Genomic DNA, 19,313 nt, shown 5'->3' on the forward strand with positions numbered 1-19,313 from the left:
ACTAATTATTTTTAAAATGATATGATATTATGAATTATGATGATATTATGAAATGTAAATAAAAAATGGTCAAAAATGGGGCCTTACATTACATTTTTTGGCGCATTTTTTTGCTAGTGCAAATTTGTCTAGATATTTTAGAGTTAGGTATAACCTCCCCTATTGTAAAGATCACGAGCCGCCACTGGAAGCAAGAGTACCTTTTAGGACTAAAATACCTCACAATTTAATAATTCGGTGTCAAAAATTCTTAAAAGTTAAAGACAAACAAGTTATACAATAAATTAACCGTTACCCTACCCAAAACGGCCGTCTATGATATGTACTAGAAATTCGTAATCGATGGAATCGAATTATCTTTGGAAGATAAATAAGTTTTTCTAAATAAAAGCGTTCTGGAGATGTTTAAGAGAAACTAATTCTAGGATGTCATCTTCAAAGAGCTCTAGCTGCCTTAGGAAGCATTTTCGGATTAGGTCAATTGGGTTAAATTGTCTAAAAATTACCTGAAGAATATTAAATCTTCGTTTGCCGGGAAAGTTTCTGGAGACCCTGTATTTTAGGATAAGAATTTATGAATATTACTACAATCGTAATCTGAACACATTGAAATTAAGAGTTTTTTCCATCAGTATTAGTAAAGAGTGTTTCAAAACTAAAAAGAAAACAAAAAATTATAATTTTACTATTTAATGTAAATATTATTGTATATATATAATCGGTTTAAAACGTCCTCCGACGTCTTCCGATACCCAATCTCCATGCATCTCTATCTTCCCAAAGGTCTTCGTCTAAACCTCTCTCTCGGATCTCTCTGTCTATTCCTTCTCTCCAGCTCTTTCTGGGTCGGCCTCTTTTTCTCTTACCATGTGGTGACCAATCTAGAATCTGTTTTGGCAGACGGTGTTCTGGCATTCTCTGCACATGTCCATACCACTTTAGTTGTTGTACTCTTATATCTTCGACAATCGTATGTGTGACTCCCATAATCTCTCGTATACGTTCGTTATTAATTCTTTCGAGTTTTGATTTTCCTGCGGCACGTCTCCAGTAGTCCATCTCCGTGGCTTGTAGTGTTCTTTCAGTAGTTGTCTTTAACTGCCACACGTCACTTCCATACATTACTATGCTCTTTATAATAGTGTTGTATATTCGATGTTTATTTTTTTTTTTTGGATATATGTTGATCCCAAATAATACTATTTAGTTGAGATATGGTCCTTCTACCTTGAGTGTTTCGTTTTTTTATAGCCTGATCTGATTTGCCGTCGTCCGTGATTTCTACTCCTAAATAAGAATATTTATTGTTGTACTTAATGTGTTGTCCGTCGTTTAAAACTAGATTCTGTTCGTTGCCACCGATGTTCATGTACATTGTTTTCTCTATGTTAACTTCTAATCCCCATTTTTTGTACTCTTCGATTAATTTCCGAGTCATGTATTCCAGATCGTCATAATCGTTGGCAATCACAATTTGATCATCAGCAAAACATAGAGTGTACAGGTTGTTATTATTTAATTGTATACCCATGCCGCTGCACTTCCGCTTCCAAAGTTTTAATGCTTGTTCCAGATATATTTTGAAAAGTGTCGGCGATAGGCAGCATCCTTGCTTCAGTCCTTTGTCTACTACAAAACCTTTGGAAACATTCGTTCCTATTTTAACTTTGGCGTTGGCGTTATCATATAGTTTTTCCACTGCTGTTATGAGATTTGAGTTGATGTTCGTTTGTCTTAGAGTGTTCCATAACTTGTTTTGGGGGATGCTATCGTAGGCCTTTTTTAGATCAACAAACAAAAAGTGGACTTCTTGATCTACAGCAACCTTTTTTTCTATAAGTTGAGTGATACAAAAAAGGTGGTCTATGGTCGATCTACCAGCTCTAAAACCCGCCTGTTCTTCTGCCTCCATATCAGTGTATTCTCTTTCTATTCTATTTTTGATCATTTTCCCATAGATTTTACTAATGGTACTAGTAACTGCTATTCCACGGTAATTGTCGCAGTTTTGTTTGTTTCCTTTTTTATGTAAAGTTGAAATGGTAGAGGTTTTAAATTCAGCTGGAACCTCTACTTTGTTTATGCAGTTTTGAAAGAGTATTGTCAGGTGTTCATATAGTTTTTCAGTTCCATATTTTATTAGTTCTGAGGGTATATTGCCAGGTCCGGGTGCTTTTTTGTTTTTGAGTGAAGTACAGATATCCTTTACTTCCTTTTTCGTGATTCTTATAGGAGATGCTTCGACGCGTATGTTTTGGTTATTTTCTTTTATTTTGAATTCTCTTCGATCTTCTTGCAACAGTTTACTGAAGTACATGTCCCATGTTTCTAACGAAATTGGTGAGATTAAATCTTTTTTCTTGTCGTTGGTCCTAAGAGATTTAATAAGTTTCCAGCTTTCTGTACTTCTGGTTCCTCCTATATACGTATTTATTTTTTGACAGTTTTGATCCCAGGATTCATTTTTTTTCTGTCTTATCATTTGTCTTAACTTTGCTTGATGCTTTTTGTAATTAGACCAATTGGTATCTGTTTTTGCACTTAAATACTGTTCATACTTTTGTTTCTTTTGTTTTATCGCTGTGTCTATTTCTTCATCCCACCAGTATGGAGTATTTTTGTTTTTCTTTTCGTAATATCCAAGGGCTTCTTTTGCTGCAGAGTGAATACTTTCTTTAATGTAATTGTAGTGGTCTTCGATGTTATTGAAATTGATGTTTCTTCTGAAGCTTCTCGTTCAGTCTGTTTTGATACAATATTTTTACACTATCTTGTTCGAGGCTTATAAGATTATATCTTACATCTTCTGCCATCTCTGAGCGAACTACTGGTTGTTCCTTCTGGCATCAAAAACATTATGTTTGCTTTTAAGAAGTGGTGATCGCTTCCACAAACTGCACCTCTATAAGCTCTTACGTCGTAGATTTTAAGATTTGATCTTTGGCGTACAGTGAAGTAATCTATTATAGATTTTAGATTCCTTGTTCTGTGTCCCCAGGTGTATTTATGTACTTCTCGATGTTGATAGAATCCATTTGTAATACGGAGCTGGTTCTGTTCGCATATTGTGATGAGTCTGGTCCCATTGTCATTTGTTGTTTTCTCCGTAAGGACCAACTATTTTACAGTGTTGTTTGTTTCCGACCCTGCCATTAAAATCTCCAAGCAAGATTAATTCCCTCGTATATCCTATCGATGTTATTTCTCGGTTTAGTTTCTCGTAGAATTCTTCTTTCTTGTTAACCAGTGCATCGTCGTTAATTGCATATACACCTATTATTGTTAGTTTATGACCATGTATATTCAGGTTTATTTTAATTAGTCTTTCATCTATGGCTTCCCAAGTGGTGATATATCTTCTTAAGCTTTTACGAATAATTATTGAGACTCCTTGTTGTGCTCTTTTTTCTTTTGATATGCCGCTATAGAAATGGTCGTAATGTCCTAAGTTTTCTGACCCTGTACCTTTTTTCTTGGTTTCTGTTAACACCACTATGTCCATATTGAGCTTCTTTGTTTCATGCATTACTTCATTGATTTTTGTAGAGAGACCCTGTACGTTCCATGTTCCTATATTCTTGATCCATTTTCGTAGCTTAAGTCGTCGTGTTTTATTCTATCCGTTCCGAGGCTGTAGATTTGGCTTTTTAACATTTCTACATTTTTCTGAGTATTGAGGAGTTAGCCCAATGCCTCAACCCCCAACCTGGAGGACCGGGTGATTTGTTGTCAAGGTTTTCTTCCTCTAGCCTTTGATGGTTCAGCATCTAACTACAAGGCAGCAGCTTCGCCTGTACCCTAGGCAGGGGCCCCTACAGGGTGCTATCATCCGGGCCAGATGAACACTGGTTTTTTAACGAGGTTGTTACTCCTCCCCCTTCCTAAATATTATTGTATCTACTCTAAAAACGATGCATAATCTTACTTTTCTTTTAAGGTTCCTACCAACCCAGTAATGAATTGATGCTTAGATTTTACGCATATTTTAAACAAGCTACAAACGGAACATGCACAGGATCACGCCCCGCTTTTTGGGATCTTGTAGGAAGAGCAAAGTATGACGCTTGGAAGAGCCTTGGAGATATGCCCAAACAAGAGGCAATGACAAAATATGTCGATGAATTACATTCGTAAGTATCAAAACTTTTAAATATACTCACGGACAAAAATATTGCATATGCATGTGGAATGCAATTTATTGTGCTGTTATTCTTAGCCCCCCTGTATCATAGGAATAGGCTTTCTTTTCCGAATGCGATGTTTTAAAGTATCATATAAATATAATCGGATTTAAATCTGATCTGGGCTTTATGCTGGCCAGTATAATTTTTAAATTTAATCTTATCAAGGTAAGTCTTTACTATGCTAGAGAGATGAAGACGTTCATTAACACCAATATGTCATCTCCAATATGGCTTTCAAATGGCAAAACATGATCTTAAATGTTTTCAATGTACATATCAGTTGACATTCGTCTAACCACCTCCACGTGTTCGGTATGTCCTTTCAAAGCAATACCGCTCCATAGCACTATGCCGCCACAACCAAAACTGTTTGAGGTTACAACTGACATACTGTTCGCCAACTCTTCTGTAGATGATGTTTTGTAAATCTTGCTTCCATATGATAAACGTTATGCCAGATGTAACCTCATACAGAGTGTTAATTTTGGTGGTGGCGGTATAGTGCTATAGAGTGGTATTTCTTGGAAAGGAGAGAACTTGTGGAGGTGATTGGGTGAATGACAGCTGATGTACGTTAAAAATATTTTAGAAGATCATGTTTGCCATTTGCCAGCCATATGGGATAACAAATTTGTGTTAATGCACCATGACGCAGGTCTTCATCTAGGTAGAATAGTGAATACTTACCTTGATGAGAGTCAATCTAAAAATTATATTGGTCACCGTATAGCCCATATCAAATTTAAATCCGATTATACCATTTATATGATATGACACTTCAAAACATCACATTCGGAAAATAATTCCTATTCCTATGACACTGGGGGCGGGGCAGCCCAAAATAGTTATTTTTCTACGGCCGTGCTAAAAGAGCCACTTTCACGCACGCATTTCGTTTCCGAAAGTTACACATTCCCGCACGGCGTGCGTGAAAGTAAATTTTCCCACACGGCGTGCGGGAAAGTAAAATACCTTGTAATATGGCATTATAATATATTATAATACATGCAATAAACTAATATTTAGATATTATTTACTAATTTATTTCAAATTTATCTTATTGTGTTCATGTTTTAATGAAATTAGCGCGATTATTTCATTCATAGGAGATTCTGACCAATAGAAAGCTACAGAAATCTGAATTAAATCGATAATTTTTGATAATCTCCCGTCGTTAAGTATATTACGTCAGATGCCCTTCGTTGCTACGAAAAAATACATTCAGTGACATTAATGACAATTAATGTTTTAAAAATTATAAAAGTGATGACTTTCAATCGTCAAATATTTATAAAAACTGTGTGTTTAATGGTACTTACATAAATAAATTACAATAAAATTTTGGTTTTGAACAGTTTTATTCATGAAATAATCGCAACAACTTGCACTCGACCTCTGAAATGAATATATAATTTTTGCTCTCGTGACACTTTGACATAATTTCACTCGCCTTCGGCTCGTGAAATTAAAACTGTCAAAGTGTCACTCGGGAAAAATTCAATAATTTCAGAGCTCTTGTGCAATTACTACTGATAATTCTATGAAATAAAATTATGTTGACATAATATTTAAAAGTCAGATCAGTAGACAATTACAATGGTTTTGAATCGTCGTCATGGAAACCAATATCGTCGTCGTGGTAACCCATTATATTGAAAGTTTGGTTTTGACAACCTTATCAAAGAATTAATTTGTGAATTTTCACTACTAAATAAAAATTGGTATAGTAGTTCCATTTTATCTTTGCCCATGTGCCGAGATCTCCATTTTCGAGCAAATTGGGTCAAAACATGAAGTGAAACGTACGCCGATGTGTGTAGTATACACTTTGTCCGTAAAGTATGGAACAAATTCTTTTTTAGCTAAACAGAGCATTTTAAGAAATACTCCTGAAACACGTCGATTTTTGATTTTAGTTTACCGTATTTTGAAATAATATTCTAATATACAGGGTGAATTACTTTCGAGTAATGACATCACCGTCATTTTTTTTAATGGAACACCCCCATTTTGTCTCAATTTTCGGATTACTCCAGCTGAGCTGATTCCAAAAATGTATCACATGTTGATTCAAATTGGTACAGGGTGGACAAAAATACAATAGCTTTGTGTGTGTTCATAAAGTAACGCGTTAGTTAAATTAACAATATTATCAAAAATACTTATTGTATTTTTGATATTTTCATTAATTTTTGATTTTAATTAATTTTTGATATTGTTTAATTTAATATTTTAATTTAATATCACAAATTAATTAAAATTTAATATTATGAGCACACACAAAACTATTGTATTTTTGTCCACCCTGTACCAATTTGAATCAACATGTGATTCATTTTTGGAATCAGCTCAGCTAGAGTAATCCGAAAATTGAGACAAAATGGGGGTGGTCCATTTAAAAAAAATGACGGTGACGTCATTACTCGAAAGTAATTTACCCTGTATATTAGAATATTATTTTAAAATACGGTAAATTAAAATAAAAAATCGACGTGTTTCAGGATTATTTCTTAAAATGCTCTGTTTAACTAAAAAAGAATTTGTTCCATACTTTACGGACACAGTGTATAGTATACAGTATACAAAATGTATATACACCTCGACGTTCGTTTCACTTTATGTTTTGACTTACTTTGTTTGAAATTGAATATATGGAAAATAGTTATTCTCCGAACTAGTGCGGAAAGTGATACTTTCATGCACGAGACTGCCGTTGACCCGAACGACGCGATAGCGGAATTCGGACAAGCAGTCGAGTGTGGGAAAGACACTTTCTGCATGAGTTAGGAAAAATATTTTTTCTAGGGCCGTACGTTTGAAATAAGCCAAAACAAATAGTTATATCAATTTTTATTTAGGAGTGAAAATACACAAATGAATACGCTCTTTGACAAGGTTGTCAAATCCAAACTTTCAATAAAATTGGTTAGCATGACGACGATATTGGTTTCCGTGATGACGATTCAAAACCATTTTTATTGTCTACTGATTTGACTTTTGAATATTATGTCAAAATAATTCTATTTCAACGAATTATCAGTAGTAATTGCACAAGAGCTCTGAAATTATTGAATTTTTCCCGAGTGACACTTTGACAGTTTTAATTTCACGAGCCGAAGGCAAGTGAAATTATGTCAAAGTGTCACGAGAGCAAAAATTCTATATTAATTTCAGAGGTCGAGTGCAATTTGTTGCGATTATTTCATGAATAAAACTGTTCAAAACCAAAATTTTATTGTAATTTATTTATGTAAGTACCATTAAACACACAGTTTTTATAAATATTTGACGATTGAAAGTCATCACTTTTATAATTTTTAAATGTCATTAATGTCACTGAATGTATTTTTTCGTAGCAACGAAGGGCATCTGACGTAATATACTTAACGACGGGAGATTATCAAAAATTATCGATTTAATTCAGATTTCTGTAGCTTTCTATTGGTCAGAATCTCCTATGAATGAAATAATCAGTAGTAATTGCACAAGAGCTCTGAAATTATTGAATTTTTCCCGATTGACACTTTGACAGTTTTAATTTCACGAGTCGAAGGCGAGTGAAATTATGTCAAAGTGTCACGAGAGCAAAAATTCTATATTAATTTCAGAGGTCGAGTGCAATTTGTTGCGATTATTTCATGAATAAAACTGTTCAAACCCAAAATTTTATTGTAATTTATTTATGTAAGTACCATTAAACACACAGTTTTTATAAATATTTGACGATTGAAAGTCATCACTTTTATAATTTTTAAATGTCATTAATGTCACTGAATGTATTTTTTCGTAGCAACGAAGGGCATCTGACGTAATATACTTAACGACGGGAGATTATCAAAAATTATCGATTTAATTCAGATTTCTGTAGCTTTCTATTGGTCAGAATCTCCTATGTATGAAATAATCGCGTTAATTTCATTAAAACATGAACACATTAACATAAATTTGAAATAAATTAGTAAATAATATCTAAATATTAGTTTATTGCATGTGCTATAATATATTATAATGCCATATTATAAGGTAATCTACGTTCCCGCACGCCGTGCGGTAAACTGCAATTTTCGGAAACGAAATGCGTGCGGGAAAGTAGCTGTTTCAGCACGGCCGTAGAAAAAGTTTTATTTCACACGTTAATTTCAAAATATGCAATATGTATTTTTGTCCGTGAGAGTATAAATAAAATGTCATTGACTTAAATATTTACAATTTTTAATATACCTACATATAAAATTTTAATAACCTTATTTATTTTCGAAAATGGCTAAGCTTAAATCATACATTTTCTTATAGATTTGAGAGTGGCGTCGCCGTCGGTTTCATGCTCCCGTTACTATCCTGAATGTCGCAATCAGCGCAGTATTAACTTGTTTGGTGTGGGCAGCAGCTGGCCCAAGCGGTAACGATTAATTTCATTTGGGGTGCTAAATAGGGGGAGATTTTCACTACTTTTTTTTAGCAAAAAAGGAGCCAATTTTATTTTGAGCGTAATTCGCTTAATTTTTTACTTAATTTTCGCTTAATTTAACGTAATTCGCTTAATTTAACCGTCGGAAAGCGTGTTTTTTTTGTCGAAAAATAAACATTTTCAATCGCAAATAACTCGAAAAGTATTGACTTAATTAAAAAAACTCTATAAAAGAAAGTTGCAGAATTAGCGAATTTATTCATTTCCGGACTTATTTTAAGCGCGCATTTCTTCACCCCCGAGAAGGGGTGACTGTCACCCCAAGAACAACCAACGGCACAAGTTCAACTTTGAAGTGGAGGATAAGTAGTACCTAAATCCAAATTTTCATGCAATTCAGAGTTGAACCTGAAAATTACATGGTATCGCCGTATGTCCCGTTCATTTACTGTAGGCCAGGGTAATAAGACAAAAATATACCCTTTTCGTGACACTTCAGCAGCCAGGGTACTGAAGCGTTTTTTCGACAGGTAATACCTATAGAAACAAATTATAACTATTTCCTGCGTAGGATCTGGCGGCCATTTTTATTTATAAACAATTAACTGTCAAAAATGGCATTTTCCCCTTTTTTTTTCAAATCAACGGAAAACAGTGAAACTTATGATTTTTTTAGTACAAATATCTTTAGATTATGGAAAAAGCTTTAAAATGACGTATTACAAAGTTTGATATACTTATTTATTGTTAATATAATTGCGAAAAAAGGTCGGAATTGCAAAAAAAAATATTTTCTCAATAACTGTTGTAAAAATTAGTGTACAGCTTTGAAATTTTTGTCAAATGAGGGTTCTTTGGTGCTTAATATGTGATAAAAATTTCAAAGGGAGAGCATTTTTTTTGCAATAACATAAGTCAGAAAAAAATGACCTTAGAACCATTCCACATGTGTCAAATGAACGAGCATGAGCTACATTTTCAACATGGTTTAAAAAAGTGAATAAAAAATGTATTTATTAGTAGTAAATAATTATGCAAAAGTATAGTCAATTTTTCTTTATAAACTTTTTGAATAACTTTTTCCGAAAAAATTAACTTTTTTACCCTGTTTTAAGTGCACAACTACCAAGTAATGTTATCTATATCATAATTGATAAAAAATTGTAATAAATATGTATAATTTCTTATATAACAAAATAAAAAGTTTATAAGGAAATATTTACGATACTTTTGCATAATTATTTATTGCTAATAAATGTAATTTTTATTCACTTTTTTTAAACCAAGTTGAAAATATAGCTCATGCTCTTTCATTTGACACCTGTGGAATGGTTCTAACGTCTTATGTTATTGAAAAAAAAGTGCTCTCTGGGATAAACAATTTGAATAACATTTAAACAATTGAATGAATCGCTTTAAACATTTTATCACATATTAAGCACCAAAGAACCCTTATTTGACAAAAATTTCAAAGCTGTACACTAATTTTTACAACAGTTATTGCGCAAATAATTTTTTTTTGCAATTCCGACCTTTTTTCGCAATTATATTAACAATAAATGAGTATATCAATCTTTGTAATACGTCATTTTAAAGCTTTTTCCATAATCTCGAAGATATTTATTTGTACTAAAAAAACCATGTTTCCCTATTTTACATTGATTTGAAAAAAAAGTGAAAAATGCCATTTTTTGACACTTAATTGTTTATAAATAAAAATGACCGCCAGACCCTACGCAGGAAATAGTTACAATTTGCTCTTATAGTTATTACCTGTCGACAAAACGCTTCAGTACCCTGGCTGTTCAAGTGTCATGGAAAAAACCTTATTAGCCTGGACTACTGGGCTATATTTCCAGTTTCCCAGAAAGAAATTAATATAAAAACATTACGGAATAGTTATTTTTCTACGGCCGTGCTAAAAGAGCCACTTTCACGCACGCATTTCGTTTCCGAGTAAATTTCAAGTAAGTTTCAAGTAAATTTCCCCGCACGACGTGCGGGAAAGTAAAATACCTTGTAATATGGCATAAAATATATTATAATACATGCAATAAACTAATATTTAGATATTATTTACTAATTTATTTCAAATTTATCTTATTGTGTTCATGTTCTAATGAAATTAGCGCGATAATTCGATGACATAAAATTATTTTGACATAATATTTAAAAGTCAGATTAGTAGACAATTACAATGGTTTTGAATCGTCGTCATGGAAACCAATATGGTCGTCGTGGTAAACCCATATTGAAATTTTGGTTTTGACAACCTTGTCAAAGAACTAATTTGTGTATTTTCACTTCTAAATAAAATTGATATAACTTTATTTTTGGTGGCGTTTTTCCAAACGTACGGCCCTAGAAAAAATATTGTTCCTAACTCATGCGGGAAGTGTCTTCCCCGCACTCGACTGCTTGCCCGAACTCCGCTATCGCGTCGTTCGGGTCAACGGCAGTCTCGTGCGTGAAAGTATCACTTTCCGCACTAGTTAGGAAAATAACTATTTCCTAACTAGTGCGGAAAGTGATACTTTCACACACTAACTAGTGCGGAAAGTGATACTTTCACGCACGAGACTGCCGTTGACCCGAACGACGCCATAACGGAGTTCGGACAAGCAGTCGAGTGCGGGAAGACACTTTCCGCATGAGTTAGGAACAATATTTTTTATAGGGCCGTACGTTTGGAAAAAAGCCACAAAAAATAGTTATATCAGTTTTTACTTAGAAGTGAAAATACACAAATTAATTCTTTGACAAGGTTGTCAAATCCAAACTTTCAATATACTGGGTTATGCTTTTTCTCATGAGGATCTTTCAGTGCGTCACAGTTTTTCGATTTCTTTCTAATGCATTAAATTGCATGTGACAGAAAAAAATGCACGTCGGTGATTACATTTCGTCGGTGACATTTATAACATTTATTCTAGTTGTCAATAGGTGGCGCTATAATCGAAAAAAAATTACTTACTAATTATATTCTACGAATATAATCTGACCAATTTATAAGACTATACAAGTAAAAGAAAATGTCATTTTATAAATGCAATAAACACAATTGATTTGCTTTTATGCCAAATTGCAAATAAAATGTGACAACTGTCAGATTTAACTAAAATGTCATGTCACTAAAATGTATATTATCACGGACTTACCTTTTTTTCTATCATTTGTGACGCACTGAAAAATGCTCATGAAAAGAAGCATACCACTACGACGATATTGGTTTTCATGACGACGATTCAAAACCATTGTAATTGTCTACTGATCTGACTTTTAAATATTTATTATGTCAAAATAATTTTATTTCATCGAATTATTGCGATAATTTCATTAAAACATGAACACAAAAAGATAAATTTGAAATAAATTAGTAAATAATATCTAAATATTAGTTTATTGCATGTATTATAATATATTATAATGTCATATTACAAGGTATTTCACGCACGCCGTGCGGGAAAGTGCAACTTTCGTAAACGAAATGCGTGCGTGAAAGTGGCTCTTTTATCATGGCCGTAGAAGAAAATTAATTCGTAATATTCAAACTTGCTTCAGAGCAAACAGAAAATTATGTAGTTTGTACCTTGGATCTTGTCACTATCTATTCCCACAAGGCTCTTAGTTTCACAGAAAGAAAACAATACAAAAGCATTACGAAAAAATTCATTCGTAATAATAAAACTTGCTTCATAGAAGACAAAATTAGTTATTTTGTTTACCTTGGATCTTGTTTCTATCTACATATATCCAGTTTCCCAGAAAGAGAATAATACAAAAGCAGTTTCGTAATAAAAAGTTCATTCGTAATATTCAAACTTACTTCAGAGAAAACAAAAAATTATGTAGTTTGTACCTTGGATCTTGTCTCTATCTATTTCCACAAGATTCTTAGTATCACAGAAAGAAAATAATACAAAAGTATTACGGAACAAACTTGCCTCATAGAAAACATAAAATTATGTAGTTTGTACCTTGGATCTTGTCTCTGTATATTCCTAGAACGTTCCCAGTACTCAGATAGAAAACAGAAAATTATTTAATTTGTATCTGGGATCTTGTCTTTATTTATTCCAGAAAATTCCCAATTTCCCAGAAATAAACCAATACAAAAGCATCCCGGAAAAATTCATTCGTAGTATTCAAACTTGCTTTAGAGAAAACAGAAAATTATGTAGTTTTTACCTTGGATCTTGTCTCTATTTTTTCTATATTTATTTTAGTTTAGTTTATTCATGATTAATTATTGGAAAATTTTAAGATGTTTTCATTTCAGGATAGTAGAAACTATGAGCTATTCAGATAAGGTAGCTAATTTCCTAGAAGCTCCTACCAATGAATTAGATGCAATAAACTTCGACGACTTGGAGTTAATTGCTGGAGATGTTATCGAAAGAGTTAGATCACAACCTAATTCACCTTTAGGTAAGCTAAAGTTAATTATGTGACATAAATTTTATTAATTGTTTGAAGTAGTTTTCCTTGTCGAATAAAAAACACCACAGCAAAATAGCATAAAAACGTGCACAACGGATTAAATTGTGATAATTTACAATAATAGGCGAGGAAATGAAGCACTGAACCTACTAATTTTCGGTGGTAAGATGAATCGACATTCATTATTTCGACCTCGAATAGTCCTGGAGATAGCGTCAAGTTTGACCAGAGCATTTTAGCATGGCTGTTTTTTTTTTATATATAATCAGTTGTTCCATAGAAACATACCAATCAATATTATACAAGCCATCGAAAACATCTACTTTCATAATCGAATACAGGCAAAGATAAATAAAAAACTAACGTAATAGTACAAAGCGGAGTCAGACAAGGTGACTCATTAAGCCCACTGCTCTTTAATATAATAATGGACGAAATAATAGAAGAAATACGTAAAGGTCATGGTTACAGAATGGGGAACAAAGAAATCCAAATATTATGTCATGCAGACGACGCGGCATATTAATCGCCGAGACAGAAGACGATCTCTAAAGATTAACACATATCTTCAATACAACAGCCAAGAAATACAATATGATAATATCGGTAGAAAAAAACCAAATGTATGGCAACATCTAAATACCCACTACGATGTAAACTCGAAATTGATGGGAAAATAATAAAGCAAGAAGCAATGTTTAGATATCTGGGAATAGATATAACCAGTTACGGAGATGTTGAAGAGGAAGTACGACAACAAAGCTTAAAAGCAAGTAAAGCGGCGGGATTTCTTAATGACACAATCTGGAAGAACAAACACCTAAGACAAGACACAAAAGCAAAAATCTATAAAGCAGCAATTAGACCTATATTAACATACACGGCGGAGACAAGACCTGACACATCTAAAACAAGACGACTACTAGAAACAACAGAAATGAAAATACTCCGACGAATATCAGGGAAAAGTCTGTTGGATAGGGAGAGAAGCGAAAACATAAGAAGATCATGAAATATAGAAGATATAAATGAATGGGTGACAAAACGGAAACAGGAGTGGAACGAACACATTAGTAGAATGGCAGAGGATAGGATAGTACGAATAGCACGAGATAAGTCACCAAATGGACGAAGAAGTATTGGTAGACCAAAAAAAAGATGGTGCGATAACTTAAACAATTTAGGAGGCTAATATTGAAGAAGAAACAGGCTTTAAAGCCTACATACAAGAAGGAAGAAGAAGAAATTGTTCCAAAGCTTATTAACAAATGATGTGTCAGCTGACCCAAAACCGGGGCTTTTAGGCAAGAAAAGATGAAATATGAAAGTAGATGGAAAAACCCTATAATTTATATGTCAAATAATTATCTCCGTGCCTTAAATCCATAATGGCCTAGCATTTATAATACCTGGCTCCTTGCTTTCACCCAGGCGAGTCGGGTTCGATTCCCGGCGTCGGAAATCCTTTTTGTTTTTAAAATTAACATTTTGATTTAAAAAATAACTGTTTTTATACTGTGTCGTATAAATAATAAAAACGTGGTATTATAAAAACAATTATTTTTCAAACGAGGGACGGCGTAGCTCAGGCGGTAGTATGCTCGACTCGCATGCTGGTAGGCCGGAGTTCGAAACCCAACGCCGACAAGAACAGCTAGACATTTTTAAAAATGTTTATAGGCTCCAGGTCGACTCAGCCTGAATAAAATGAGTACCTTGGGTAAAACCAGGGGTAATAATAGACGGTTGAAGCGTAGCACGGGCCCTGTTACCTTCCTTGTATACCGTAGGCCCTAGATATAGCAGACTACCCTGCTATAATCCCAAAGCCGCGTCAGCGGTATAAAACGGGAGACTATTATTATTATTATTGTTCAAAGGAAATGTCAATTTTAAAATCAACAAGGATTTCCGACGCCAGGAATCGAACTCGACTCGCCTGGGTGAAAGCCACGTATTCTAACCACTAGGCCACTATGGATGGATACTTTCATATTTCATCTTTTCTTGCCTAAATGCTCCGGAGTCGCGCCAGCTCACAGCTGGCGCGACATTTTTGTTATTTTTGTTTATCAAACATTTTTGTTATTAAACAAGTACTATCTACCAGAATAAATTCATAGAATTCGTGCTAAAATTACCTTAAAAATTTGACACTACCTCCCAGACTATCCGAGTAACAAAATTTAACTCATTTTTGTCGATATTTTCCGAGCTGCAAATTTTCATTTCCTATGCACTTCGGAGATGCTTTTACCTTGTGCAAAAAATGCAACTTTCATTTTACCATCATGAACTTTGTTCACAAACTTTCCTGACACTTTCCCCAATCGAATGCAAAAAGATGCATAGCGATTTATCTTACTGCGAAAATGGGTAGATTTGGCGTTTTTTAGTGCTTTATTTTCTCGTCTGTAAGTTATACCAGTAGTCGGCAAAGTGCGGCTCCAGACCAAAAGCCGGCTCTTTTGCTCCTTAAGGGCGGCTCTGACACAAATATCCACGGAAAGTGCAATATTTTCATTTAAAAAAACTTGTAAGGAAAAAATTACATCTTATTCTGATAAATTAGCTTTTATCCAACTTTAGCAATGGTCAAAAATCATTTTTGATGTAGAAGAAGATTGTATAGAACAACAAACATTTTATTTTTGGAATATCGCTGGGAGCATTTTTCACTTTCTTAACCGGCTAGACCCTTTAGTTTTATTTAGTGTACTACGTACTTAGTATAATACAAGTTTACCGACCAAGTAGATTTGACACCCATTTTTCTTTTTAAATTGTTGTGATGTTCATATTTGGCTCTTTGTGTAATAAGTTTGCCGACCAATGAGTTATACGATTATAAATTGTATACTTGTAGTGTTATACATCACAATATTTGCTTTGCAGTTTTTTGTATTAGCTTCTAATTAAAAGGTTAAGATTCATCGTCCTCGACGAATTATTCACTATGGTAGCGTACTTAAGTGCGTACTATAGCTTATTAATGAATAATTCTCTCTACATAATTAATATTAATGTACAGAGTCTCGTTTCTATATCCTTGACCTATGTAGAATACTACAGGGGGAATATTAAATGAAGGTGATCGTTTATTTTTCTCGAAAACATTTTTTTATCGATATCTATTTTGTTATCTTTAAAGTGAAATAAAAAAAATATTTTTAAGAAACGCTTTTCTTTAGTTACGAGCGACGAAGATTAAACATATTAGAAAAAAATCAACTAAAAAGCAAAAAATAAAAATAAATTCAAAAAATCTAACACATTCGTCAAAGAAAAGCGTGGCGCGTCTTCATCGAATAAACGGTTTTCGCACCACGCTTTTATTTAACGAATATGTTAAATTTTTTTTATTTTTTGCTTTTTAGTTGATTTTTTACAATATGTTTAATTTTAGTCACTCGTAACTAAAGAAAAGCGTTTCTTAAAAATATTTTTTTCATATTTTTTTATTTTTTACTTTTTTATTTTTTACACTTTTCAAACATTAAAATATATCGTCATGTTTATTAAAATATGTATAAAACATATGATGTACAAACGTGAAAAGTAGTCGGAATCGGTAAAAAACTTGAAACTTTATTATTTATTTATGAAGCATAACGTAAACAATTAACGTAAAAAGTGAAATTATGCATAGTACATATAATTAGCTACAATCTGTAAAAGTTTCAAGTTTCTTCATTGTAAAAAACAAGAGAATTTAAACATTTTCAGTTAAAATCGTTTTTTTTATTTAAACAATTAATAAACAAAAAATTTTTTATTGACTATTCGTGTATTGTTCCCGCAAATGCATATTTCTGCAAATTGTTAGTGATTTGCATTGAAGAAAAGGCAGTCAAATTAACGTCCAAAGATTTGACCCAAACGATTGAACTAAAGAAAAACGTTTAATTAATTAATACGACAAAACGAATTCTAATGTTAATTGTAGCACAAAACGTCTCTACCGGTGGTTTTTCTAAGACTACGATAAAAACACGAATTTTTTTAATTCTAGTTTTGGTTGAAGTTTTGTTTCGTATCGTATTGAAATTTGACAGGAATAAACGCCGATTTATATATAAACAAATATATGAGCGTTCAAAATTTGAAACTTTATTGTTTATTTATGAAGCATAACGTAAACAATTAGCGTAAAAAGTGAAATTATGTATAGTTCAGATCATTGGCTACAATCCGTAAAAGTTTCAAGTTTGTACATTGTAAACAAAAGAGAATTTAAACATTTTCCATTAAAATCGTTTTTTTTTTATTTAAACAATTAATAAACATAAAAAAAAATTATTGACTATTCGTATATTGCTCCCGCGAATTCATATGTCTGCAAATTTTCATTCATTTGTATTGAAGAAAAGTCAGTCAAATTAACGTCTAAAGATTTGATGCAAACTATTGAAGTAAAGAAAAGCGTTTAATATCCTTAAGTATAGTAAACTTATACAAGACCACGATGACCGTTAATATCATCATCATTCAGCCTATACTTGTCCACTGTTGAACGTAGGCCTCCCGTTGTTTATCCCCCACAAATTCCTGTTCTGAGCCGCTTGCATCCAATTTTTGCAAATTTGTCCATCTTGTGGTGGTCGTCCTCTGCATCAAAAGGCGGTCTGGGTCTTTACTCGAGAATACGTTTCGTCAATCTGCCGTCGTTCGTTCGCGCGACGTGCCCTGCCCAGTTCCATTTTAAGGTCGATATTCTTTTGATTCGTCTTTCGCGTCGTCAGTTTTTTGGTCCCCCCCCCCCAAATCCATGGGACAGACTGATAAATCAGTGTGAGACTTTCCATTTCTCGCTATACTCGCCTGGGGTACATCCGTTTCTGTTTTAAAATCTGATATTTTTTTTGGGAGGTATTTGCCTTGAAGAGCAACATCCCGATAGCTATGAAACAGAAGACATTTGACCAATGCGTTCTTCCTATTATTATATACGGAGCAGAAACTCTCACGCTCACAAAAACAACAGCACTAAAAATGCGAGTGACACAAAGGCGCATGGACAGATCGATTCTCGGCGTGACACAAAAAGCCAAAATAAGGAACCAAGACTTAAGGAAAATAACAGGTATCACTGATGCCGTCGAACTTATAGCCAAGCTGAAATAGAATTGGGCAGATCACATAGCGAGACTAAAAGACTCAAGATGGACCAGAAAACTAATTGACTGACGCCCAAGAGAAGACAAATGCAGCGGAGGACGACCACCAACACGCTGGATGGACTACGTTAAACGAATATCCAAGAAATGGCAACAAGACGCACAGAACCGTGGAGAGTGGCGAAAATGGGAGAGATCTATGTCTAGCAGTGAACAGAAGAGGTTGCATGATGATGATGATGATTCTTTTGATTGCGTCGGTTACTCTACTGCGCAATTCTGTGTTGGTTATTCGTTCTCTTAGGGTTAATCCCTAAATGGAATGGCCTTCTATGTTGTTCGAATTTTTTTTAACAAATCACCGTTAATCAGCTGTCAAAGTGCCAAAGAACTCTAGACCGCTTCAATATCGGTAATCTAAAAAACGTATACAACATCGTTTGTTAAGGTTAATTGTGCTTGAGTAAAAAAGTAAATTCCAGTCATCTCGTGGATTCTTTTGGTATTATGTTGGTGTCTTTATTATTATGATAACTTTATAACTAACAAATTGATTCTGTGAGTATTTTCAAGAAATATTTGACTGCGAATTGTTACTTTTACAATAGGGAACTTGCACATTTTTTTTATTACAGAATAATGTTCAGTTTTGTTTAAAAATGAAATTTCCAAAATTTCACGCTTCAAAAACTCGTAATAACTTAGAAATACAAATTTAAAGTCTTCTGCGCTATAAAATAGTTCAAACAAACCGTGACGTCACATATTTTTATTATATAGTTATGATTATGGTTATATTTAGGTATATTCTTTTTCTCCTTCTTTAGTTTATTGGTATCCACCTACAGTTGAGTCCGCGAGTCTTTACCCGTTCGTCATCATTTAAAGCATACGAAATAAGTCGGAAATTTACTAAACGCAACGGTAAGTGGATATTATTCCGATCACGGGTTATTCGCGGTGTGCAAGTACTTGGAAAGGGAAACGAGAAACGACCCTGCGCGAGTCTTGGAGAAATATTACAACTATCTTAAATAATTCATATTGTCAATTGAAATTGTCAAATTGACGTATATTTCATACCTTCTGTCAATGAAGCAGAAAAATTATATATTGCTCCACAATATTGATATGATATGCAATTATTATATAAAGGTAAATTTA

General features: G+C 33.4%; 1 protein-coding gene across 3 annotated transcripts in view; it reads left to right on the forward strand.

Annotated features, from left to right (window-relative positions):
• Positions 1–19,313, forward strand: part of LOC126886903 (acyl-CoA-binding domain-containing protein 5) — a 115,114-nt gene that overhangs the window by 66,496 nt on the left and 29,305 nt on the right. For all 3 annotated transcript variants that reach the window (XM_050654040.1, XM_050654042.1, XM_050654041.1), the window contains exons 3-4: positions 3,938–4,130; positions 12,872–13,020. In XM_050654040.1, coding sequence (XP_050509997.1) covers positions 3,938–4,130; positions 12,872–13,020 — 342 coding nt within the window. The remainder of the gene's footprint in view (positions 1–3,937; positions 4,131–12,871; positions 13,021–19,313) is intronic.

Source organism: Diabrotica virgifera, chromosome 6, assembly GCF_917563875.1.
Source record: "Diabrotica virgifera virgifera chromosome 6, PGI_DIABVI_V3a".
Lineage (NCBI taxonomy): Eukaryota > Metazoa > Arthropoda > Insecta > Coleoptera > Chrysomelidae > Diabrotica > Diabrotica virgifera.